Source organism: Grammomys surdaster, unplaced genomic scaffold (genome assembly GCF_004785775.1).
Source record: "Grammomys surdaster isolate TR1022 unplaced genomic scaffold, NIH_TR_1.0 190, whole genome shotgun sequence".
Taxonomy (NCBI): Eukaryota; Metazoa; Chordata; class Mammalia; order Rodentia; family Muridae; genus Grammomys; species Grammomys surdaster.
In genome coordinates this window covers 3,686,269-3,706,305 of record NW_021604635.1, presented here as the reverse complement: position 1 = coordinate 3,706,305, position 20,037 = coordinate 3,686,269, and the positions used below count along the sequence as shown (strand labels likewise).

At 45.0% G+C, this 20,037-nt stretch overlaps 1 protein-coding gene across 2 annotated transcripts; it reads right to left on the bottom strand.

Annotated features, from left to right (window-relative positions):
- Positions 1-3,415: 3,415 nt before the first annotated feature.
- Amd1 (adenosylmethionine decarboxylase 1) lies at positions 3,416-20,037 on the bottom strand. 2 transcript variants are annotated; one of them, XM_028769056.1, is made up of 8 exons: positions 19,666-20,037; positions 11,283-11,369; positions 9,978-10,104; positions 8,979-9,081; positions 7,708-7,750; positions 6,261-6,498; positions 6,008-6,163; positions 3,416-5,431 (listed from the first exon to the last, which is right to left on the bottom strand). In XM_028769056.1, the coding sequence occupies exons 1-8, from the start codon at positions 19,773-19,775 to the stop codon at positions 5,291-5,293; spliced, it is 1,005 nt and encodes a 334-aa protein (XP_028624889.1). In that variant the 5' UTR covers positions 19,776-20,037; the 3' UTR covers positions 3,416-5,290. The 2 variants fall into 2 exon arrangements, with proteins under 2 accessions (XP_028624889.1, XP_028624890.1); XM_028769057.1 differs by lacking the exon at positions 7,708-7,750 and having other exon boundaries at positions 6,261-6,472; positions 19,666-20,028.

Here is a 20,037-nt window from a genome sequence, read left to right as displayed (position 1 = left end):
CATGAATAAACTCATTTACCCATCTCTGCTGGGGGGGGGGCCACGCACAGCCTGGAAAGCCACGTTTTATTCAATATGGAGTAACTTGGGGTGGGGTACAGCCTGGAACACAGCTTGATCTCAACAGCAATCTTGCTTGAAGCAGGTAATGATGTATCCTTAGAGACCACACAACACTTACTCGATCACTAGATGAGGGGCTCATTGAGCCTAACTTCCTGATACAAGAAAGGCCAGACGGCAAAGCAGCTGTAGTTCTGTGATACCGACACATCTGCCAATTGCTTTAAACCGGAAGATCGACTCTGAGCATGTAAGGGACCAAAACTGCTCTCTCGAGAAGTGGATGTTTTCACACTTTTAAATTCACATGCATTTTAATGTCATTTTTTGTAAATACAAACTTATAAAATGTATCTAAAATGTTCTACTAGTACAGTTTCTCTGCCTGCAAACTTGTTGAACTTGTTCCTGCTTCATCAGAATAGTATGACCTACAAAAGCCAGGACAATGACCCCCTCACCAACCCCTATGCCCGCCTCCATCTCTCCCCTTGTTTTCAGTCTTTGCATCTAGAAATGTTTGCAACAGGCACAGTGGTGTTCATCTTTAGTCCTGACTCTCCAAAGGCAGAGTACAGACAGGTACATCAGTAGGTCTGTGGTTTGATGCCAGCCTGGTCTACAATGTGAGTTCCACCCAGCCAGAGCTACAAAGTGAGATCCTGTGCTCACAACCATCTGTAGTGGGATCTGATTCCCATTCTGGTGTGCATTAAGACAGAGCAATCATAGACATAAATACATAAATCTTTTAAAGAGTTACCAATGGTCATGGCCTCTTCACAGTAATAGAAACCCTTAGGTACACACACACTTCGAGACAGTGTCTCTATGTACCCTTAGTTGTACTAGACCTTGGTATGTAAGCCATGCTGGTTTCTTTTCTTCTTCTTTTTTGTTTTTTTTTTTTTTTTTTTTTTTTTTTTTGTTTTTTTCGAGACAGGGTTCCCCTGTGTAGCCCGGGCTGTCCTGGAACTCACTCTGTAGACCAGGCTGGCCTCAAACATCTGCCTGCCTCTGCCTCCCAAGTGCTGGGATTAAAGGCGTGTGCCACCACCGCCCAGCCAATGCTGGTTTCAAACTTAAAAAGATCCCAAGTGCTGAAACTCAGGGACTGCACCACCACACTCAGCCATGGGCCTACCATCTTGGCCTAGCTCATCAGTTCCAAACTTCCCAATTTACAATGAGAGAAGCACAGAAACATTGTGTGGAGTTTCTATGTATATAACAATAATCAAAGAAACAGTATCAACCTGTGGGAGGGTCCAGAGGGGTAATGTAATTCTCTTTCAATTAAAAACATATTATATAGGAAAGATTCTATCTGTATGAATGCGCTGCCTACATATGTGCATGGTGCCATATGTATGCAGTCCACATAAGAGGGTATTGGGTTCGCTGTAACTGAGTTTCCAGACAGCCGACACAGCTGATACAGGTGCTGGGTCTGTCTGAACCTGGGTGCTTTGCAAGAGCAGCCAGTGCTCTAAACTGGGAAGCCATTCTCTAGCCCTTGTTTTATTGTGGTAGTTGGTTTTTTTGAGACAGGGTTTCTCTGTATAGCCCTGGCTGTCCTGGAACTCACTCTGTAGACCAGGCTGGTCTCTATTGTGGTAGTTTTAAGTCATTGTGAATGGAAAATTTGTAACAGCTGGCCATGGTGGCACATACATTTGATACCAGCAGATTAAAGAGGGGAACACATAAGAGACCCTGTCTAGAGAAGAAACAAATCCTGATTTTTTTCCTCAAGACAGGAATCTTGGTTGTCCTGGAACTTGCTCTGTAGAACAGGCTGGCCTTGAACTTGGATCTGCTTGCCTCTGCCTCCATAGATCAAAGGTGAGGTCACCTTGTGTAGTCGTCCTGGCGCTATGGAGACCAAGGTAGTTTCAACCTCAGATTACCCTGCTGCTGCCTTATGATGGGAGTTTTTGGTAGGTCTCTCATCTTGGTGTCCTGTAAGACTGAACAGAGCAGGTACCCCTGTACTGTTCCCTTTAGTATGTTGCTATAGGTCCACTGCATAGTCTGTTGCCAGGCAGGTTACACTTTGCAAAGGCTTTTTCTGCATTAGAGAGACTAGACTTGAGAAGTCCAGACTGGCCTTTTGATCTCCTGGAGCTGGAGTTAAGACAGTTACAAGCTGCTGTAGGTACTGGAAATCAAACCTGGGTCCTGTGGAAGAACAGCCAGTGCTGTGTGTGTTGACATCATCCCTCTTGATGTGTCGAGGGGCTTTTTGTAGAGAGGACTAGAATTTAAAATTGTTTTGACACGCTGGTTTCTCTGTCTGTTCAGAGCACATTCCGTTTGCTGTCGCCTCATGTTGACCATGCAGCCTCCCAGCTAACTCACCAAGCACCCAGTGCCTTTCAAGTCTACATTTTCACTTTCTTCAATATCATTTCAGCAATCTTGTCTGCCAAAGGGCAGTTTAGTTTTATACACTTGGCACTTTTATTCTTTATGCATCTGGGCTTGGCCCTATGGTCAGCATTACTGCACACTTACACTTCCCAACATGTTGAGTTGGAAGTTTGTGGTAGCTGGTCCTCTAACTTAGGTCAGCCTTGGCAGCCATGGTCTTCACTAACCAAGCCCGGTCACCATTCCATTGTTCAATGCAGTGAGTGTAGGCTCAGACCGTGTCCCAGCTACTTGCACATATTCATGTAAGGCCACTTAGAATCTGTACAGGTCAAAGTTGCTGATGTCACCAGAACCAGACAGCTGTACATTTTGGGGAATTTTGATTTGTCAAAGTTAACAGCAATTGGTCGGCCTTCCGATCACTTATCACACAAGAACCAGCAGACACTTTCTGACTGATCAAAGGAGATAGAAGTCAGGAAAGTACAGAACACAACTGAAACACAAGCAACTCATGGGACAGTCTCTGAAGGGACAGGATGTAAGCAGAGCCCGTAGCACCTCTTCCATTACAGCAAGACAGTGGGGAGCCAGAAAAGAAATCAGTAGCACATATTTTTACCAGAGGATAAAACTAGGATGTCTATTCTCTAGGAGGTGGTACATATACACAGGTATAGGGCTCAAGAGACTCTCTTGCCTCAGGCTACTTCAAGCCTAGAGTAATTCTAAGTCCCATACCCTTTTCTTAAACAGAAAATCAGCAAAGTATCTTCTAACATAAGCCCATCTCGACAAAAATCATAGTATTTTTGCCTGCCTACTTTCCACTTACTAGACACCTAGGTAGAGTACTTGCCAAACTTCAATACAACACTGCACACAAAGCCTCTGCTGATGGCTTAAGGTTGTCACTTCCACCTTCAAATGCTTTAAATTCTCTGGGTTTTGGTTAAGTAGACACCAAACACAAAACTTTCTGAATGTTGCTAGACAATTAAGCAAACTTTTATTGAAGCTTACATTGTGGTACAGAAATACATTTCAGCTGATTAAAAGTCCAACACCAACAAAGAGAAATTATGGCACCAAAACTTCCCCGCCTGTAATTACACTAGATCACTAGTCCACCTACAGTCTCTTCTCTAGGCTTTGTTCCACACAAACCTATGCAATTTTCAACATTAGAATTCTTAATTTTATAAGATGGGGGAAACAGACCTCAAGCCAAAACCTACTGGGTTACAAAATCCAGCTTAAATAAGCACTGGTCCTCCAAATAGCAATTCAAAATAGGTGCTGTGCTCATTACAGAATCAAGACTGATAAAGCTGACCGAAAGCTTCCCCAATGAAGCATTCAATCAACACCATGTATAAAGTAAAAAAAAAATCAGTGTTCCAACCACTTGATTTCAAACCAAGTAGATTCTACATTTAGAAACGCTAAAAAAGTGTTTCATTATAAATACGGAAGGAACAAAACATCACTGTGTCAGTCCAGAAACTACCAAGAAAACAGTAGGAGGGCAATAAATAGAGAGCGTAGTCCAGTTTGCTCTTTTCTGTTTAAACCCCACAGCATTTGCAAATGCCCACATTTCTAGTGCCATTAAATAGATTCAGAATATTGTTCATCCATTCATACATTCACTATCTGGCCAAGTAGCCTGGAGAGCCCTCCCTCTGGTCAGCCATTCATTTGATCTTAACACCATGGTGAAAGGAAGACCAGAGAACAGGCGATGTCAGAATCAACAGAAACCACGGACTCTCCTTTGAATCAAGATCTCCTTTAGACTGGTGGCAATGGCGGCACTTACTGAGGTCAGAATGTTTAGGATTAACTTTCTGCTTTGACTTAGTGGACATTCCCATCACTGCTTAGTAAGTTAGTGAAGGCATGGTAGACACTCCATTAAAGCTAACTAAAGTGCACTACACGGCCTGTCATTTCCATGGAGTTTTCTTTTTTAATGGGTTCTCCTTGCTCATCACCCCAGAGACTGAATTCTTTTCACTTGATACATTCAGTTTTGTCATTTATCTTCCACAAAAGTTCATGCCAATAAGAAGGCCACATTCTTATTATGTCTTAGGAAAAAAATTAAGCAAGGGACCATTTTCCAAACTCATCTGGGGTGTAAGATTATAATAAGCCCACAGTGTAACAGTGTATTGCTTCATCAGGGGTGGTAAAAAAAAAAAAAACATAGGACTGTAAATGCAGGAGCAACTATTAAAACAGTAGAACACAAAACAAGCAACTGGAATCATTTTCTTACAAAGACTCAATGTGTGGAAGAAAAACTTTAATTGCCATTGCATAAAACACCTGTATGAAGTAAAAATTGGTTCTGAATCACATTAGCAGAGAATATGCTCTAGAAAGTGGAGGTAACCAGATGTAAAAACTCTGGTAGCAATTTAATAGAACAGTCGCAGACGGTCAGCTGAGGCCGCATCTAATGGGGACGAAAGCCTTGTCTGTGGGGGATTTTGGACGATGCCTGCAGAAATATTACGCTGTGCATAAACCAAATCGAGTCATTTTCACAAGTGTCGTAAAGATTCATACAGCCAAAGTTCTTTTCTACATGCACTTCAGTTCCACAGCAAGAGTGGCATAGAACACCTAAACACAGAAGAGAGCATTCATGCAAGATATCTAACTCCTTGATATAATAATGCATACACTTCAAAATGATCACACTATCATTACACCTAGGGCTTTCTGCAACTACAAGGTGGTGGTCATGGTCAGCATGGCCCCCAGGATCAACATCTAGAAAGCAGCCACCACCTCCTGTGTGTCTTCTCTTTTTGCGTTTTTTCTTCTTCATTTTTCCTAATCAACTCTGCTGTTGTTGCTGTTTCTTAGCAAAACTGGTAAAAACAAAATTGTAATCGTTGAACATAGCACTCTGGCAATCAAGACGTTTAAAGCCGTCAATTTTCTGGGGTGAAGAAAGCACTGTGCGACATTTAGAACTCTGGGGAAAAATTGAAACAAGCATTAGTATTCTGACCACCTAGAATATTTTCAGACAAAACAGTAATGCCATAGATGATTATCTTAAAACTATGCATTTTAAGAGAGTAATATTTAAAGTATTTGTGTGTTTGTATGTATATGCCACTGCGCAAAATGGGCACACAATTCTTTGTCGTTGTAGCATTTGAAAGTCACCTGCTATAGGGGCTGAGATAAGGCCGAGTGCTCTTAACTGCTGAGCCCCCCCACCTCCAACCTAAACCGTGGCAGTTTATTCATTTACTTTTTCCGTATGGGCTGGAAGCAGGGTTGTCAACAGGGAGCATCAGCAGAAGAGGAGCTTACTAGGGTGCTACACAGAACAAGACCACTAAACACCTAAGAAATATGCTAGGTTTCTCTGTCTAGCAGCCACAGGGAGTGGCCCTGTGGCATATGGCTTAGTGACAACATGTGTGGCAAGGCCATCGCTTCCCTTAGGTTCCACTGCTCCTAGCAGCCACACTAGTCGGGCTGGGAAGTGCAAGACCCTGGATAGCCAAAGAAAGAGACAACAAAACACTAGTCAAGGTACCTGATTAACAAACAAGGTGGTCACAAATTTTCCTGGCTTGAAGACTTCCACAACTTTCCTGATCAGGTCGTCATAGGAGGTCTGACTTAGGTTTGTTTCAAAGCTAACATAAGAAAATTCTGGTTCTGGAGTGATGTGAATAGTCCAATATGTTCCCTTAGAGAAAAGTAACAGAAAGTTAAGATTAAATAAAAGTTATTAACAGAAAGGAGAAGATACAAACATGAAAGCATTTCGACTAATAGTCGCTCACATCCGATTTCATCCCATTCATCGAGTAGCCACAAGGATTGAACAGTGTGGCGTCAATGACAGAACCTGGTATCAGGTCACGAATTCCACTCTCACGAGTGACATCCTTTGCAGTAACACCGTCTTTCATGTAGAACTGGTCCATAACTGCTGGGTCAAGCTCACTCATCAGAATTTCCAGGGTTTGGTCTGGCTGATTGATTACTCGGCTCTCTGGGAAATCCAAAGTATACAAGTACCTATGTAGAAGTAAATCAGGTTTACTTTAGAGTCGACAGTTTACACAGAGAAACCCAGTCTTAAAAAACAAAACAGCCGGGCAGTGGTGGCGCACGCCTTTAATCCCAGCACTTGGGAGGCAGAGGCAGGTGGATTTCTGAGTTTGAGGCCAGCCTGGTCTACAGAGTGAGTTCCAGGACAGCCAGGGCTACACAGAGAAACCCTGTCTCGAAAAAAACAAAAACAAACAAAACCCAAAAAGCCCATGCCCCCTCTTCATAATGCTCATGCTCAAAGCAGCTGTAGTTGCCTGCAGAAGACCAAGCCAGTCAACTATTAGCCTGTAGTGGGAAGCAGGTGCTTCATGAGCCCCCAATCTTAACAGAAAAGACAGGGACAACTAATGCCTTCTCAAGAGTCGGTTTTCTTTAAGAGTTCAAGGCAGGTTGATGAAACTCTAGTGTACGGCCAAACACCCAGGAGTACAGGTAAGGGCAATGAATCGAAGTGTGTGTTTGTGTGTGTGTGTGTGTGTGTGCGCGCGCGCGCGCGCATGCATGCATGTATTTCTAGGCAGCGTTTCAATGTGTAGCTAGCTATGGATGTCCTAGAACTCACTCAGACCAGGCTGATCTCAAACTCAAGAGATCCATTTGCCCTTACTTCCAAAGTACAGCACAAGATTAAAGCTTGCACCATCGCCGCCTGGCTAAAATTGTTTTGTTTTTTTTTAATGACAGGTTAAGAAGGTGGGCATCAGGGAAAAGTACGGGTCAGAGATGAATCATGATCAAACAAACAAAACTTATGAACAACTTTACAATGGCCATGGTAGTACACTTTAATTAATGCTGTCTCTCAGGAGGCAGGCAAAGACAGCGATAGCCTGGTCTACAAAGCGGAGTTCAAGGCTAGCAATGAAACTCTGCCTCCCAAAACAAAATTACAAAATTCCAACTCTGCTTTAAAAACACTTCGAGTATCATGGGACAATCCTAGGGCCATACACATGCTAATAAGTACACAGGGTACACAGAATACACCCCCGACCCTTTCCCCTTTCTATTTTATGGCACTAAGTTGACTTTACTGGCCTTGTTCCTCCTACCTCAGCCTCCAGAACAGCTAGGATTAACAAGCATGGGTTACTAGGTCTAGCTTAAAACACCCTTCTCCCCTAAAACTGCCCCCCATAGGCCAATAGCCAAACCCAAATCAAAACTACATACCAACAGTCAGAATTCATCCGTCCCATACAGTATGCTGCTCCATCTGTGAGGAAAGAAATCTTTCACAAATCACGTAACAGGATGACTTACTATCAGTCATTCAACAAACAGTATCATATGCCCCCTAGCAGAAATGTCAGTGAAGGGAAATTAGAGTGACTTCTAACAGGAAACATCTCCTTTGCTGTCTTAAGATGTTTGCATGTGTGTGAGTCTGCAGGTACCACATGGTGTTTTGTGCCCACAGGTCAGAAGAGGGCAGATACATAACAATGTTGGCACCAGGAACCAAACCTAGGTCCTTTGCAAGGGCAACAAGTGCTTAAATGACACTGGCATCCCGCCTTTGCTTAGAGGCATTTGATTTGGCTGCCACTGGTGCTCGTGAAGTTGTAGCTGGACCCTAATGATTGAGGAAATCACGCTCACCTTCCTAAAAGCCCTACAGGGTGTGGAACTTCACTTCTCCAAACTGGTTTACACATCCTTCCCAAATGGTTTCAAGAGTTTCCTTGGCCAGTAAGCCAAGTTGGAATCGGCACCAAGTAAATGCCCAGCCCTCTGGCAGCACGTAGTGGTTGATGTCATTACTGCAAGGGTCTGAAGTCTTAGTTCTCAGTGTTGAGATCAAATTCAGGGCCTCATGCATGCACGGTGTGTGTGTTCACACTCTCTGTGAGCTCCCTGTACCCGAGTCTGCAGGACAGGCTGGGCTAGGGTATGAGCTGGGGGGCCCACCAGCCCTGCCTCCCTAGCATCAGCACCCCCCCCACCACATCCATACCCAGCTGCCTTGGCTTGTATTTTAATTGTAGGTACTGGAGATCAAATTTGGGTTCTTGTGTAGCAAGTAACTTACAACTACTTGCACTATCTCCCCAGCAACTGTTTTCAAACCAAGTCCTCACTATCTGGTCCACTATCTGGTTAACCTCAAGCATCTGTCCCTTCCGTCTATTCAGTCTCATGCCAAGCACATGCCCCACTTGCCACAACACTCTGTCCACTGTTTTTATAAGTGCACAATACAATTTGTACTGTTTTTTACACACACAACTAAAATGTCTGAAATCTTTGTAACATCCAGGTAAGCAGAAAACAGAAAAACAAAACAACAAAAACCCACACTATCAAACAGTGTAAACAATCCCTGGAGTTCCAGGCCAGACCCAGATCAGCACGGGCTATCATAAAACCCATCTCAGAAATTACAACAAATACAAAACACCTACATCTCTAAATGACAATTATTAAATTCTAGGTTCACTTACTTGGGAAAATTGCATTAAGAAACTCGATTTCTTCCTGGAAATTCCGGTGTGGGTACCCTTGGTGAGAAGGCTTCATGAAATTCTTACGAGAATAAAAGAAGCTCTTAAAAAGAAAGAGAGAGATCTTTAAGATTCAAGTTTGATTCCCATATTCACATGGAGGTTCAAGCCCACTCTAAGCCCAGCACCCAGAATCTGCTGCCCTATGCCGTCCTCATGGGCACTAGGCACATACACGTGTAGGCAAACCACTCGGATACATAATACACAAATCAAACACACACGCAGACAGGGACAGCAGACCAGACTGTTCCTGGGACTGCAAGTGTGCAGCCACCAATCCAGCTTCAAGTAGTGGTTTCTATATGTTAAGTAAAACTATGGATAACATAGATAAATATATTGTGCAAGCATGTGTAGGTCAGAGGACTAATTTGGAGTCACTTCTCTCCACCTTTTGTGGGTTCTGGGGATAAAACAAGATGTCAAGATTGCACGGCAAGTGTTTTCCTATAATAGCCAACAACACAAAGTGCCTATGTTTTACAACATGTCTCACAGGGATGGGAGTAATTCATCACCAAACTACCCCAGTGTGGGCACGGTGGTCACAGCTCCAGTCTCAGCACTAGGGAAGCTAAAGCAAGAAGAACCATGGCTCCACAGCCAGACCCCTCTACTTCCCATCCCACAGAGCAGGCTGCGTGTGGTAACATGCACAGCCCTGCAAGGAAAGGCAGGAGGCCTGAGTTGGAAGCCAGCCTAGTGTACGACATCCTGTACTGCCAAACAAAAAAGGCAAAGCCCCCGACGTGGCAGGAAGCAGCTCAGTGACAGAGCATTTGACTAGCACCTGTAAAGCCTTGGCTTCAACCTCAACCACAGGTGCAAAAAAACCCAATTCTGAGATGTTAGTGACATTCCATTCTTTGAGGTAAAACATTAAAATGCAAGCAGAACAGAGCAGAAGGCACGCAGTTTTACAATCTGAGCACTTACTTGGATTGAGTCAAACCCACTGTAATCCCGAGCAAGCTTCAACAGGGGGACCAGTGCTTTCAGTAAGAGGGTGGTACCACATGTCTTCAAAATGAAACGTCTCTTGGAGACAAACATGCTACTCTCACTGCAACAGAAAGTCACAACATCATCACAGGTGACATCGGTGTTGCTGAGAACACAAGTCATCTATTAGTGTATCAATAGCTTGCATATCACTGTTGAATGTATTTTATGTATTTATCCACCAAAACCAAACTACAACATGATTACAAGAACAACTGGCTTTACATCCTATCACAGCTTATAGCTGTAACATGCATTCCTGCCTTCCTCACATCCCCTAATATACAGCCTCTCCTTCTCTTCTACACACATCTGTACACGGCTACTGGCTAGCTTCTAATTTTTCTTCAGAGTGAATAGCATTCAGTTTTGTACAATGTTCATTCTTATGTCTGTATACCACACAGAGCCTAACCAAGTATAGCTGGTATAGTTGTGTGTCCACAGCTATTTACTTTACCTCATTTTGAGTTGTTCACATGTTTAAGTAGATAAAGATTCATAAGGATATAAATGTTTTTACATATTATATCTACTTGGCATAGTTCACAAGTTAGCATTTTGGTAAACATCTGCCTATGCCAAACAGACTTAGTTTAAAATGACACTGTGTATATTATATTAGTTAACACAAGGCTTAAAGGCCACAGTATTTATCCCACTCAAAGTATTTATTGATTAAACTGACGTCACACCTAACTTTAAAAGGCTAATAATGGCTTTTGCATACTAATACAGCAACCTGATTATAATCGAGCAAAACTTCACACCTTGCCAGAAATCAGAAATCGGGGCAGAGATCTGTGAGAGCTGGTGGATATTGGATACAGTTTTTTCTTTCATCCCACAGATACTGCCACTATGTGGGAAACAAGGCAACCATCGCAAAGAGCTGCTAGGCAGGGCTTAAAACAAAAAACCTACCTAGACACACAAGTTACATTTCACACCAGATTCTTGTTTTTCTTTGTTTTGTTTTTCGAGACAGGGTTTCTCTGTATAGCCCTGGCTGTCCTGGAATTCACTCTGTAGACCAGGCTGAACTCAGAAATCCTCCTGCCTCTGCCTCCCAAGTGCTGGAATTAAAGGCGTGCGCCAACCACTGCCCGGTTTCACACCAGAGTCTTATAACTGAAGAAAAGCAGCAAGGATTCCAGTGAGAAGGACGTGGTATCTCATGTTATCTCACGAAGGCTGTGGTCAGGACGGCAACTCAATATTACACTTCATGGCACTTACCTGAGTACATAAGCTTCCTGCTTGTCAGTCTTTGTCACACTTATGATTGAGCACTGCACATCCTTCAAAAGGACATCCCACTCAGATCTGTTACCCAACAAAAAATACAATTATTAAAGTGCTATTTCTATCACACTTTATCCTTTTCAAGAAAACTTTTGTCCCAATATGCTAGAGATTGAACCCCGGTCCAAATGACAGGCAAGCACTCTACCCCAAGTTATATTTCTAGTCTCTTAAGACAGGTATTAAACAGAGAATGTGACACAGTAACTAAGACCATTTACTCCATTTGTTTGTTTGTTTTTTGAGACAGGACTGCACTGGGTATGCATTATGTACACAGGCTGGCCTCCATCTCCGACTCCTGAGCACTGTGATTTAAGAAGAATGTGCCACCACACTGGCCATTTCCCTCTTTCTGCATGTGTCTATGCACAACATGCATGTAGTGCCCAGTGGCCAAAACAGGGTATGAGATCCTTAGGAACTGAAGCTACAGACGGTTGTGAGCTGCCACCGCCAGCTGGCTTCTCAGCATCTCAAACCAACAGTCACTTCTAACCCATAGACTTCCTTGTTGGGTTCTGAGGCCTTCACACGTGGTACAAACATCCTTGGCCTTATCTACTTACATGCTAGAAGCAGCACCTTAGAGTATGTTAATAAAAAAACTCTCCAAATGTTGCCAAGTATCTCCTCAGTAGCAACTGTCCCAAGTAAAAAACACTGACCCAGCCGGGCGGTGCTGGCGCACGCCTTTAATCCCAGCACTTGAGAGGCAGAGGCAGGCGGATTTCTAAGTTCGAGAGTTCGAGGCTAGCCTGGTCTACAGAGTGAGTTCCAGGACAGCCAGGGCTACACAGACAAACCCTGTCTCGAAAAACCAAACAAAAAAAACAAACCACTGACCCAACCACTAAACTAGCATGTGATCTTAATTTCAATGCTATGTTTAACATCTGTAATATCAAGACCAGTTACTACAGGCAGGCAATCTCTCCCTTTATTATCAACATCAGCAATAAAGCTTTCCCATAAGTCTGCCTCAGCTAATGCTAGACTCATTGTTCCAAGGCAGATAAATCTGTTCTTAAACTACTCAGTTTTGCTTTTATGGTTTTTCGAGACAGGGTTTCTCTGCATAGCCCTGGCTGTCCTGAAACTCACTCTGTAGACCAGGCTGGCCTTGAACTCAGAAATCCGCCTGCCTCTGCCTCCCAAGTGCTGGGATTAAAGGCGTGCGCCACCACTGCCCGGCTCAGTTTTGCTATTAACAGACAAAAATAACCATAGCCGTTATACATTAACAGACCACTGTAGGTTCTAATAAGGCTTCACACACACACACACACACACACACACACACACACACACACACACACACACACACACATGCAGTCTACAGAAATGTGCTGGATAGTCAACTGTTAGTCAACTGTTTCAATCCTTGGTTTTTGTTTGTTTGAGACAGTGTCTCTCTCATGTAGCCTTGGATGTCCTTCACTTCACTTGTCTCTGCCTCCCAAGTGCTGGGATTGAGTCATGCATCATCATGCTGTGCCCACACGCACAGCACTGCCTTTAGATGTATGGGTCTTTTCTTTTTGAGCTTCTGGCCATAAGTGAGTGAGCCTTCACAATCATTTAGTTGGTGAGTCAACTGTTTGACCTGATTGTAAGCACCTGCTTCCCTTCATTCCACGACAGAAAGAAATGCTGACCATGTTGAGCATCACTGTCACTTGAGAAGAAGCTGCTGGGTTGCTAAGATAGAGGAAACAATAAAGTTGTCTCTTAGGACTGGACAGTACAGGCAAAGCCAGGCACTGTACTTAGCGCCTGTGAACATGCTTATAACCCAGCACTGGAGAGGCTAAGGCAGCTAGCTACAGGCCAGCACCAACCTCAAGATGATACTCAGTACCCACCCCAGAGTAGAAATGAGCAGCAATTATAGAAAACCACATAGAAAGCACAACACCCCCTCCTAAGGTTTAGAAGAACACTGTATCCCAGAACTTTTAGCAGCTTAGAAAAAGAAAATCCCACCAAATGCTACAAATACATGAACCAAGGACACGTTAGCATTGCGCAGTCAAATACTCTTACCATTTCACCTAAGTCCACATTGCTAAAAAGGTACAAAAGGACCTGGGTTTGATCCCCATTTCCCACATTGAAACCTATTAACTGGAATTCCAGTTTCAGTGGTACACAAATATATGTATGCAGGCAGAACACTCATACATGAAACAAACACGTTAAAGGTTGTTGGGGCCGAGGGACTGACTGAGCACATCTGCAAACATCAAGCACACACTGTACACATCCAGACCTTTCTTCCTTGCTCTACCACATCACGGGTCTCTATCATCTTTATATTGCACAAGTAAGTAAGCCAGACATTCATACAAAGCCTACACAAGAAGAAATAAATCAGAACAGTACTAGGAGGCAGACAGGATGAAACCAGACACAAGACTAGGGCTACACCCCACTCACCTGAAAGGTTGGTAATGACAGCACACGGACTGCCTGATCCAGCTGAGCTGGAGCTGTCCACAGACTTTAATCAGTTTACTTACTCACTGTTTAAAAGTCAACTGAAGCTACCAAATTAGTGAGCACAAAGCCTGACTAAGGTCTGTTTCCGAGAGTCATTATACTCAGATCACCTAACCATAACTCAAGGTAGTTCTTGAGTCAAAAGTAACTGGACGGATAGTATCATGGCTGCTTCCAGGACATCCGATGTTCTCTTCTGGCCTCCAAGGGCACCTGTATGCATGCACACAAGCAGCTAAACCAAACTTGTCCCCAGTTTATCTGTACTATTTTCTCTATTGCTGCTAGTATGCTCCGTGTATGCTTCTTAAAGAAAGGTAATTTGGGGTCTACAAGATGACGCAGTGTTGATTATAGCACCCGAGTTTGACCCCCAGAACCAAAGAAGAAAAAAAGATGGAAAGAACTGAGTTCTGTTAGCTGCCCTCTGCCCCACAGGAAGCTGCAACACACTTGCATATGTGCAATATGCCCAACAAAACAGCTGCGGTGGGAAACTCACAAGGTTTGCTGGCAATACACTGTAACTCCAACACTGTGCAACAGTCGTCAAATCAACCAGTTCAGAAAGTGTCATGCCTCATGTATGATCTTTAACAACAACAAAACTCAAATTTTTATTTTGCTTATAACGTTCCTAAAGCAGGCTAAGAATATCTACCAATTCTACATGTTATTTCTACCATCAATTTAACGTCTAATGTTTTTCAAATAATGCATTTATCGTCTTTATTGCCGCTGGAATTTCCCACCTAACTTCACCTCACTCCTAAGAATAGATCAGTCTCATGAACTGTAAAGCAAAAAGATCTTATAATTAGAAACATTTTTTTTGGGGGGGGGAACAGGTTTTCACTGTGTAGCCCTAAGAGTTGGTCTATAGACCAGCTGGCCCCCCCAACTGGACATCCACTTGTGTCTGGCTCCCTGTGATGACATCTAACCCTAAGAAACTATGCTTCTTTTAATGCCAACTTCAAACCTATCCCACGAGGTTAAGTGGACTCTAAAGCCCCCAACACACACCACTCATCCCTTTAGCACCAAGCTGCATCAACCGAGATTTTCCTTTATTAAAGGGGTTGGCTGAAAAAAAAAAAAAAAAAGTCTGGGCAGTGGTAGCACACGCCTTTAATCCCAGCACTTGGGAGGCAGAGGCAGGTGCATTTCTGAGTTCGAGGCCAGCCTGGTCTACAGAGTGAGTTCCAGGACAGCCAGGGCTACACAGAGAAACCCTGACTCGAAAAACAAAAACAAACAAACAAACAAAAAAAAAGAGTTGGACCTGGTGGCACCCACCCTTAGTCCTGGCATTCAGGAAACAGAAGCAAGACCTCAAAGGCCAACCTGGTTTATCTATATAAATCAGAGCTCCAGGACAGACAACCAGGACTATGTAGAAAGATCCTGCCTCTAAATAAATAAATGGAACTCAGGCCTTAACACCCACATCAGGCAGCTCATACCTGCCTGCAACTCCAGTTCCATGGGATCGGATATCCTCTCCTGATCTCTACAACACAAATTCAAGTGCATACCCTCAAATAATAACAAAACAATACAGCAATCAAAGCCTCATGTGCTCCTTTCCCTTGAGAAGAAATCTCCCAAATGTGCTTAGGTTATGTCCTAAGATGAAGTATATATAACCAACACTCTACTCAGAGGGGAGAAGTACTCTCACAGGCTAATTTCAGTATTTTTTGAACTTTGTCTTGGCTTAGAAAGACGGGCCCATTTCTAGTCCCCAATGCCACACACAAAAATCATTTATCTAATTCCATATCTAAATATAAAATGTAAAACTTTCAGGAGAAAACACCTTCCAAACTCTGAGATTAGCAAAGATATTTAAAATAGGGCATAACAAACAAAGAATGTGTGCACACTGGTATGCTTGCAACAGCCGCTGACAACTGAGGAGCGTGTGCAGCTCCCTTCCAACAGGGCTCATTAACCAGCCCATCTCATTACCTGTCCCTGCCAGGGTTACGCGTACAAACTTAAAATGTCACAAGGGTTCTGCTCAGTGTTCAAGGGATCCAGTTCAAGTCCCAGCACTTGACCAACGGTGGCCTACCTCCCCAGCCCTAGGTTTGAGACAGGGTCTTGCTCTTGCCTAGACTAACCATAAAGCCCCTGAAATCCTATTGACTTGGTCTCCTGTTGGGATTACAGGTGAGTACCAACCACTAGCACTCAGGGGGACAAGCCTGAAATCTCAGGAGACTGGCTACCACCTCAAAACCTAAACTAAATGAAAGAAAGTGAATCCAAAGTCCAAGTTATTTTGTACAAGAGCACCTCCAAATAGACACAAGATGGAATTCTTTTGGCTCTGTAGACCAGGCAAGTTTCAAGTCATTGAGCTCCACTGCCTCTGAGCTCCAGGGTCAAAGGGCGAGCCACCAAGATGCACTTGTGGAGGTCACATGACAACTCTTGGGAGGCGTTTTCCCAGCTTTATGGGGGCTTATTTTGGGGATGAAACTCAGCTTTCTAGGCTTGTTCATCAAGCACCTTCACCCCTGGTTCTTGCCAGACTTACAACTCGGCCCCAAATGTGAATCTGCATGGTGCTCTAGTGCTCCCACAGCCTCAGCCTGGATCTTGCTTATGCAGACAAGGCTTCTGCCTCGCCAATGCGGGGATTAAGAGCTTGGCCACACATAACTCGCAGCACTGCATTCGTAAGAGGCCCTTCGTGCTCCCTTATAATCCACTCTCCCTTTAGAAGGCCTCTAATCCAGACGGCCCAGTCTTGTCAGATTAGCCTGCATTTCCCAGTTCCACAGACATGAAATCTTACAGCACGTATGCTTGTCAGGCTTCTTTACATTAGTCTTCGTGTGTGTGTGTGTGTGTGTGTGTGTGTGTTGGGGGGGGCTCACAGAACAGTGGGTCAATTATTGCTGGGTAGCATTCTGTTATATGGTTATACAACTACCCACTTGTTTTTTATTTAATTTTTTGGTTCAGGATCTCACTATGTAGCACCTGACTGGCTTGAAACTCACTTGTAGAGCAGCATAGCCTCTGCCTGCCCAGTGCCAGGATGTGTGTGCCACCGACTCCTAACAACCTCCCTCTTTAGTAGGTCTACAGTTTGGGGGCTATCACAAAACTGCCATTAAAATTCAAGTTGTTTTAACCAATTAATTAGATGTTAAAACTATCAGGCCTGGTAACTGTGTTTAAGGCACTCCCCTGCTTCTTGTGAAGATGTGAAAAGCACTCCCATTTCTAGTTACCCTCTGACTCTTTCTGTAGGACTGTGTTCAATGTTTCAAACACAGCTTCTCTAACTGCCCACCTGTCTGAACTCCAGCTTTTAGTCTGCTCACATTTCTGTAGTTACTGACGGCAGTATTCTCAGCAATGACATGGAAGGACTTCTTCAATGATTTTCAAATATTACACAATACAACAAAGTTAATGAGTTCCAAGACCAACCTGGTCTACATAGTGATTTCCGGGCCAGACAATGCTACATAGAAAAACTGTCTCAAAACACCAAAACCCTGAAAGCTTGTTTAACTACATAAAATTGCTTCTTGACAGCTTTAACACTCAGCTAGCATTTTTTATTATGGTTTTCTTCCTCAACCTTGGCACAAAAAGGAATAGAATAAAAAACTGTCAATACCTTAAACTACTGTAAATATAAGTTTATTTCATCCTATTTATTAACCCATGGTTATCCTTTCCATTTCAGAAAAGACGCAGGTCTCCTACAAACCTCTCTGCTACCCACTAACTAGGTGATTTATCCACCCGCTGTTTCTCAGGCAGTTCTTTAAAACCTCAGAACCAGTGCCCCCTCAGCTGGATTGGTCACTGAAAAAGCATTGAATTCAACTACTTGATATATAGCAGTCACATTGAAACAGGAAAAAAAAATCAGTTTCTGGTTACACACTCACACACACACACGAAGCAAAGATGGTTTTCAAATATTTAAACAAAGCACAGATCGGTGGCAGAGGCAGGTGGATCAGGTCAGCCAGGGCTACAGAAAGAAATCCTGTGTAGGGAAAAAAAAATAAAATAAAGTAGCCTACCTTTAAAAAAGCCCGCCCGGCAGTGGTGGCGCACGCCTTTAATCCCAGCACTTGGGAGGCAGAGGCAGGCGGATTTCTGAGTTCGAGGCCAGCCTGGTCTACAGAGTGAGTTCCAGGACAGCCTGGGCTACAGGAGAAATCCTGTCTCGAGAGGAAAAAAAAAATCCTTCCACTACTCTGGAGCCACTTTAATCAAGTGTTAATATACGTTGGCATTAACACATATTACTTTAAAAAAAATTACTTTAGGTGTTTTGCCTACATGTATGTGCCCCACAGGTGTGCAGTGCACTCAGGAGTCAGAAGAGGGGGTCAGATTCCCCGGAATCGGAGTAACAGATGGTTGTAAAGCTGCTATGTGGGTGCTGGGAATTAAATGGGGTCCCCTGGACCATCCAGTGCTCTTAACCTGAGTCATTTCTAGAATCCCACTCGGGCATTTCCAACTAAGTTGAGAACGATAATCTTCCCTTTATCAAAGATGTTGTAATATCCTATCGCACTCCTCTTTCAGTTTGTACCAAGACTTTCTACGAAGTAATCCTGAAGGCACTGGCTTTTCGAGAAGCCCATCACAATCAGCTTTCCATTTGTAAAAGAGTAAGGGTCTCTAGGCTTGCTATGAGAAAACTGAGAAGTGTTTTGCAACTGCAAATGGCACACGCTTCACACGAGGATCGAAAACTGAGACCTTAGCACTTCGGTTACATTTTTTTTTCCCCTACAATGGAAACGTTTGCAACAACTAGTAGGAACTGCGTTTCCCAGTGTGCCTTAAAGTCTCGGCAGCACGTGGCCGCCGGGATTCTCTTCTCGCTTTTTGTCAGAGGACGGTTGCACCGCGCAGCCCAACATTCCGAAAACGCCCATTGGTCCACACCCTGGGGCCAGGCTCCCGAGGAGCCCAGGAGCTCATTGGTCCGCCTCTCAATGAACCGGACCACGCCGGTTCCTCCGCCACTCTAGTCGCATTAGTGCGCCTCGGAGCCCGGCGGAGCCCGCGTACCGGCCTGGCGCCCGGTGTCACCGCCGCCGGGTCTATGCATCCTCAGTGTCACCCGCGCTTCTATGCTCGATTCTCACCGCGAGGTCACCAACAGCTCTCCGCACCGCGTCCCGTGTCGCGTGTGATCGCCCGGGCGTGTGCGGGAGGCCCCAGGTTTCCTTTGCTCCAGCTTAAGGCATTAAATAAAATAGGTCTCCGGGCTGACCGGCTGAGGGGAAAGCAGGCAAACCCTCCGCCGGGTTCTCCCGGACCTCGCCTCCGTAACAGGTTACACACAGCCCAAGGTCAGGAGCCTCCGGGGCAAAGCCCGCGGAGGGTCCCGAGGCGCTCTGCTGCAGGGCACGTCGGCGGGGCCCGCCACTGCGACACGGCCGCTCCCGCCCAATCCCGCCGCCCGAGCGAGGGCCACGCGCGGCCGCCCACCCCACGGCGGGAGGCCTGCTCGTCGCCCCGGGGCCCGCCCAGCTCGTGCTCCGCCCGCCCCTCACCCGCACGGGCACGCCGGACCGAGCCACACCTGCCGGAGGGCCGCGCGCCCCGCGCCGGGGCCCGTGCGCCCGGCCCCGCTGTCCGCCGGGGACGTTACCTGAGCACGCGGCCGCGCCGGCCTCCTCCCCTCCCCCAGGCGCAGGAGGCCCCGCAACGGCGGCGGGAGAAGCCAGTTCCCGCCCGCCGACCGGGCCCCACCTGAGGCCCCGACTCGTGCCTCGCAGGCGGCGGCGAGCCACCCTCCGGCCCCGGCACCCACCTTGGGATGGTACGAAGATCCCCAGATCCCTGGCTTGCGTCGGACTGCTGTCTGGAAAACCAGACCTCCAGCAGTTTCTCGGTCCCTTCGAAAAAATGTGCAGCTTCCATCACCGTGAGACTAGCGAACAACCAACAACCACAGAAAATCAACTAAATTAAATCTCTTCTCCCGCCGCTCCTGCCGCCGCTGCGGATTGTTCCAGCTGTGTTACTAAAGTTCAGGTTCCTTTTTTTTTTTTTTTGCTATAATTTTATATTAACTTTTTTTAAAAAAAGGACTAATAAAATTTTCCCGGCTATTTTCGTGAGCGAAAGTTGAACGTGAGTCTGTTGGAAATAGAGGCAGATACAGTTCAGTCTCTTGTAGTCC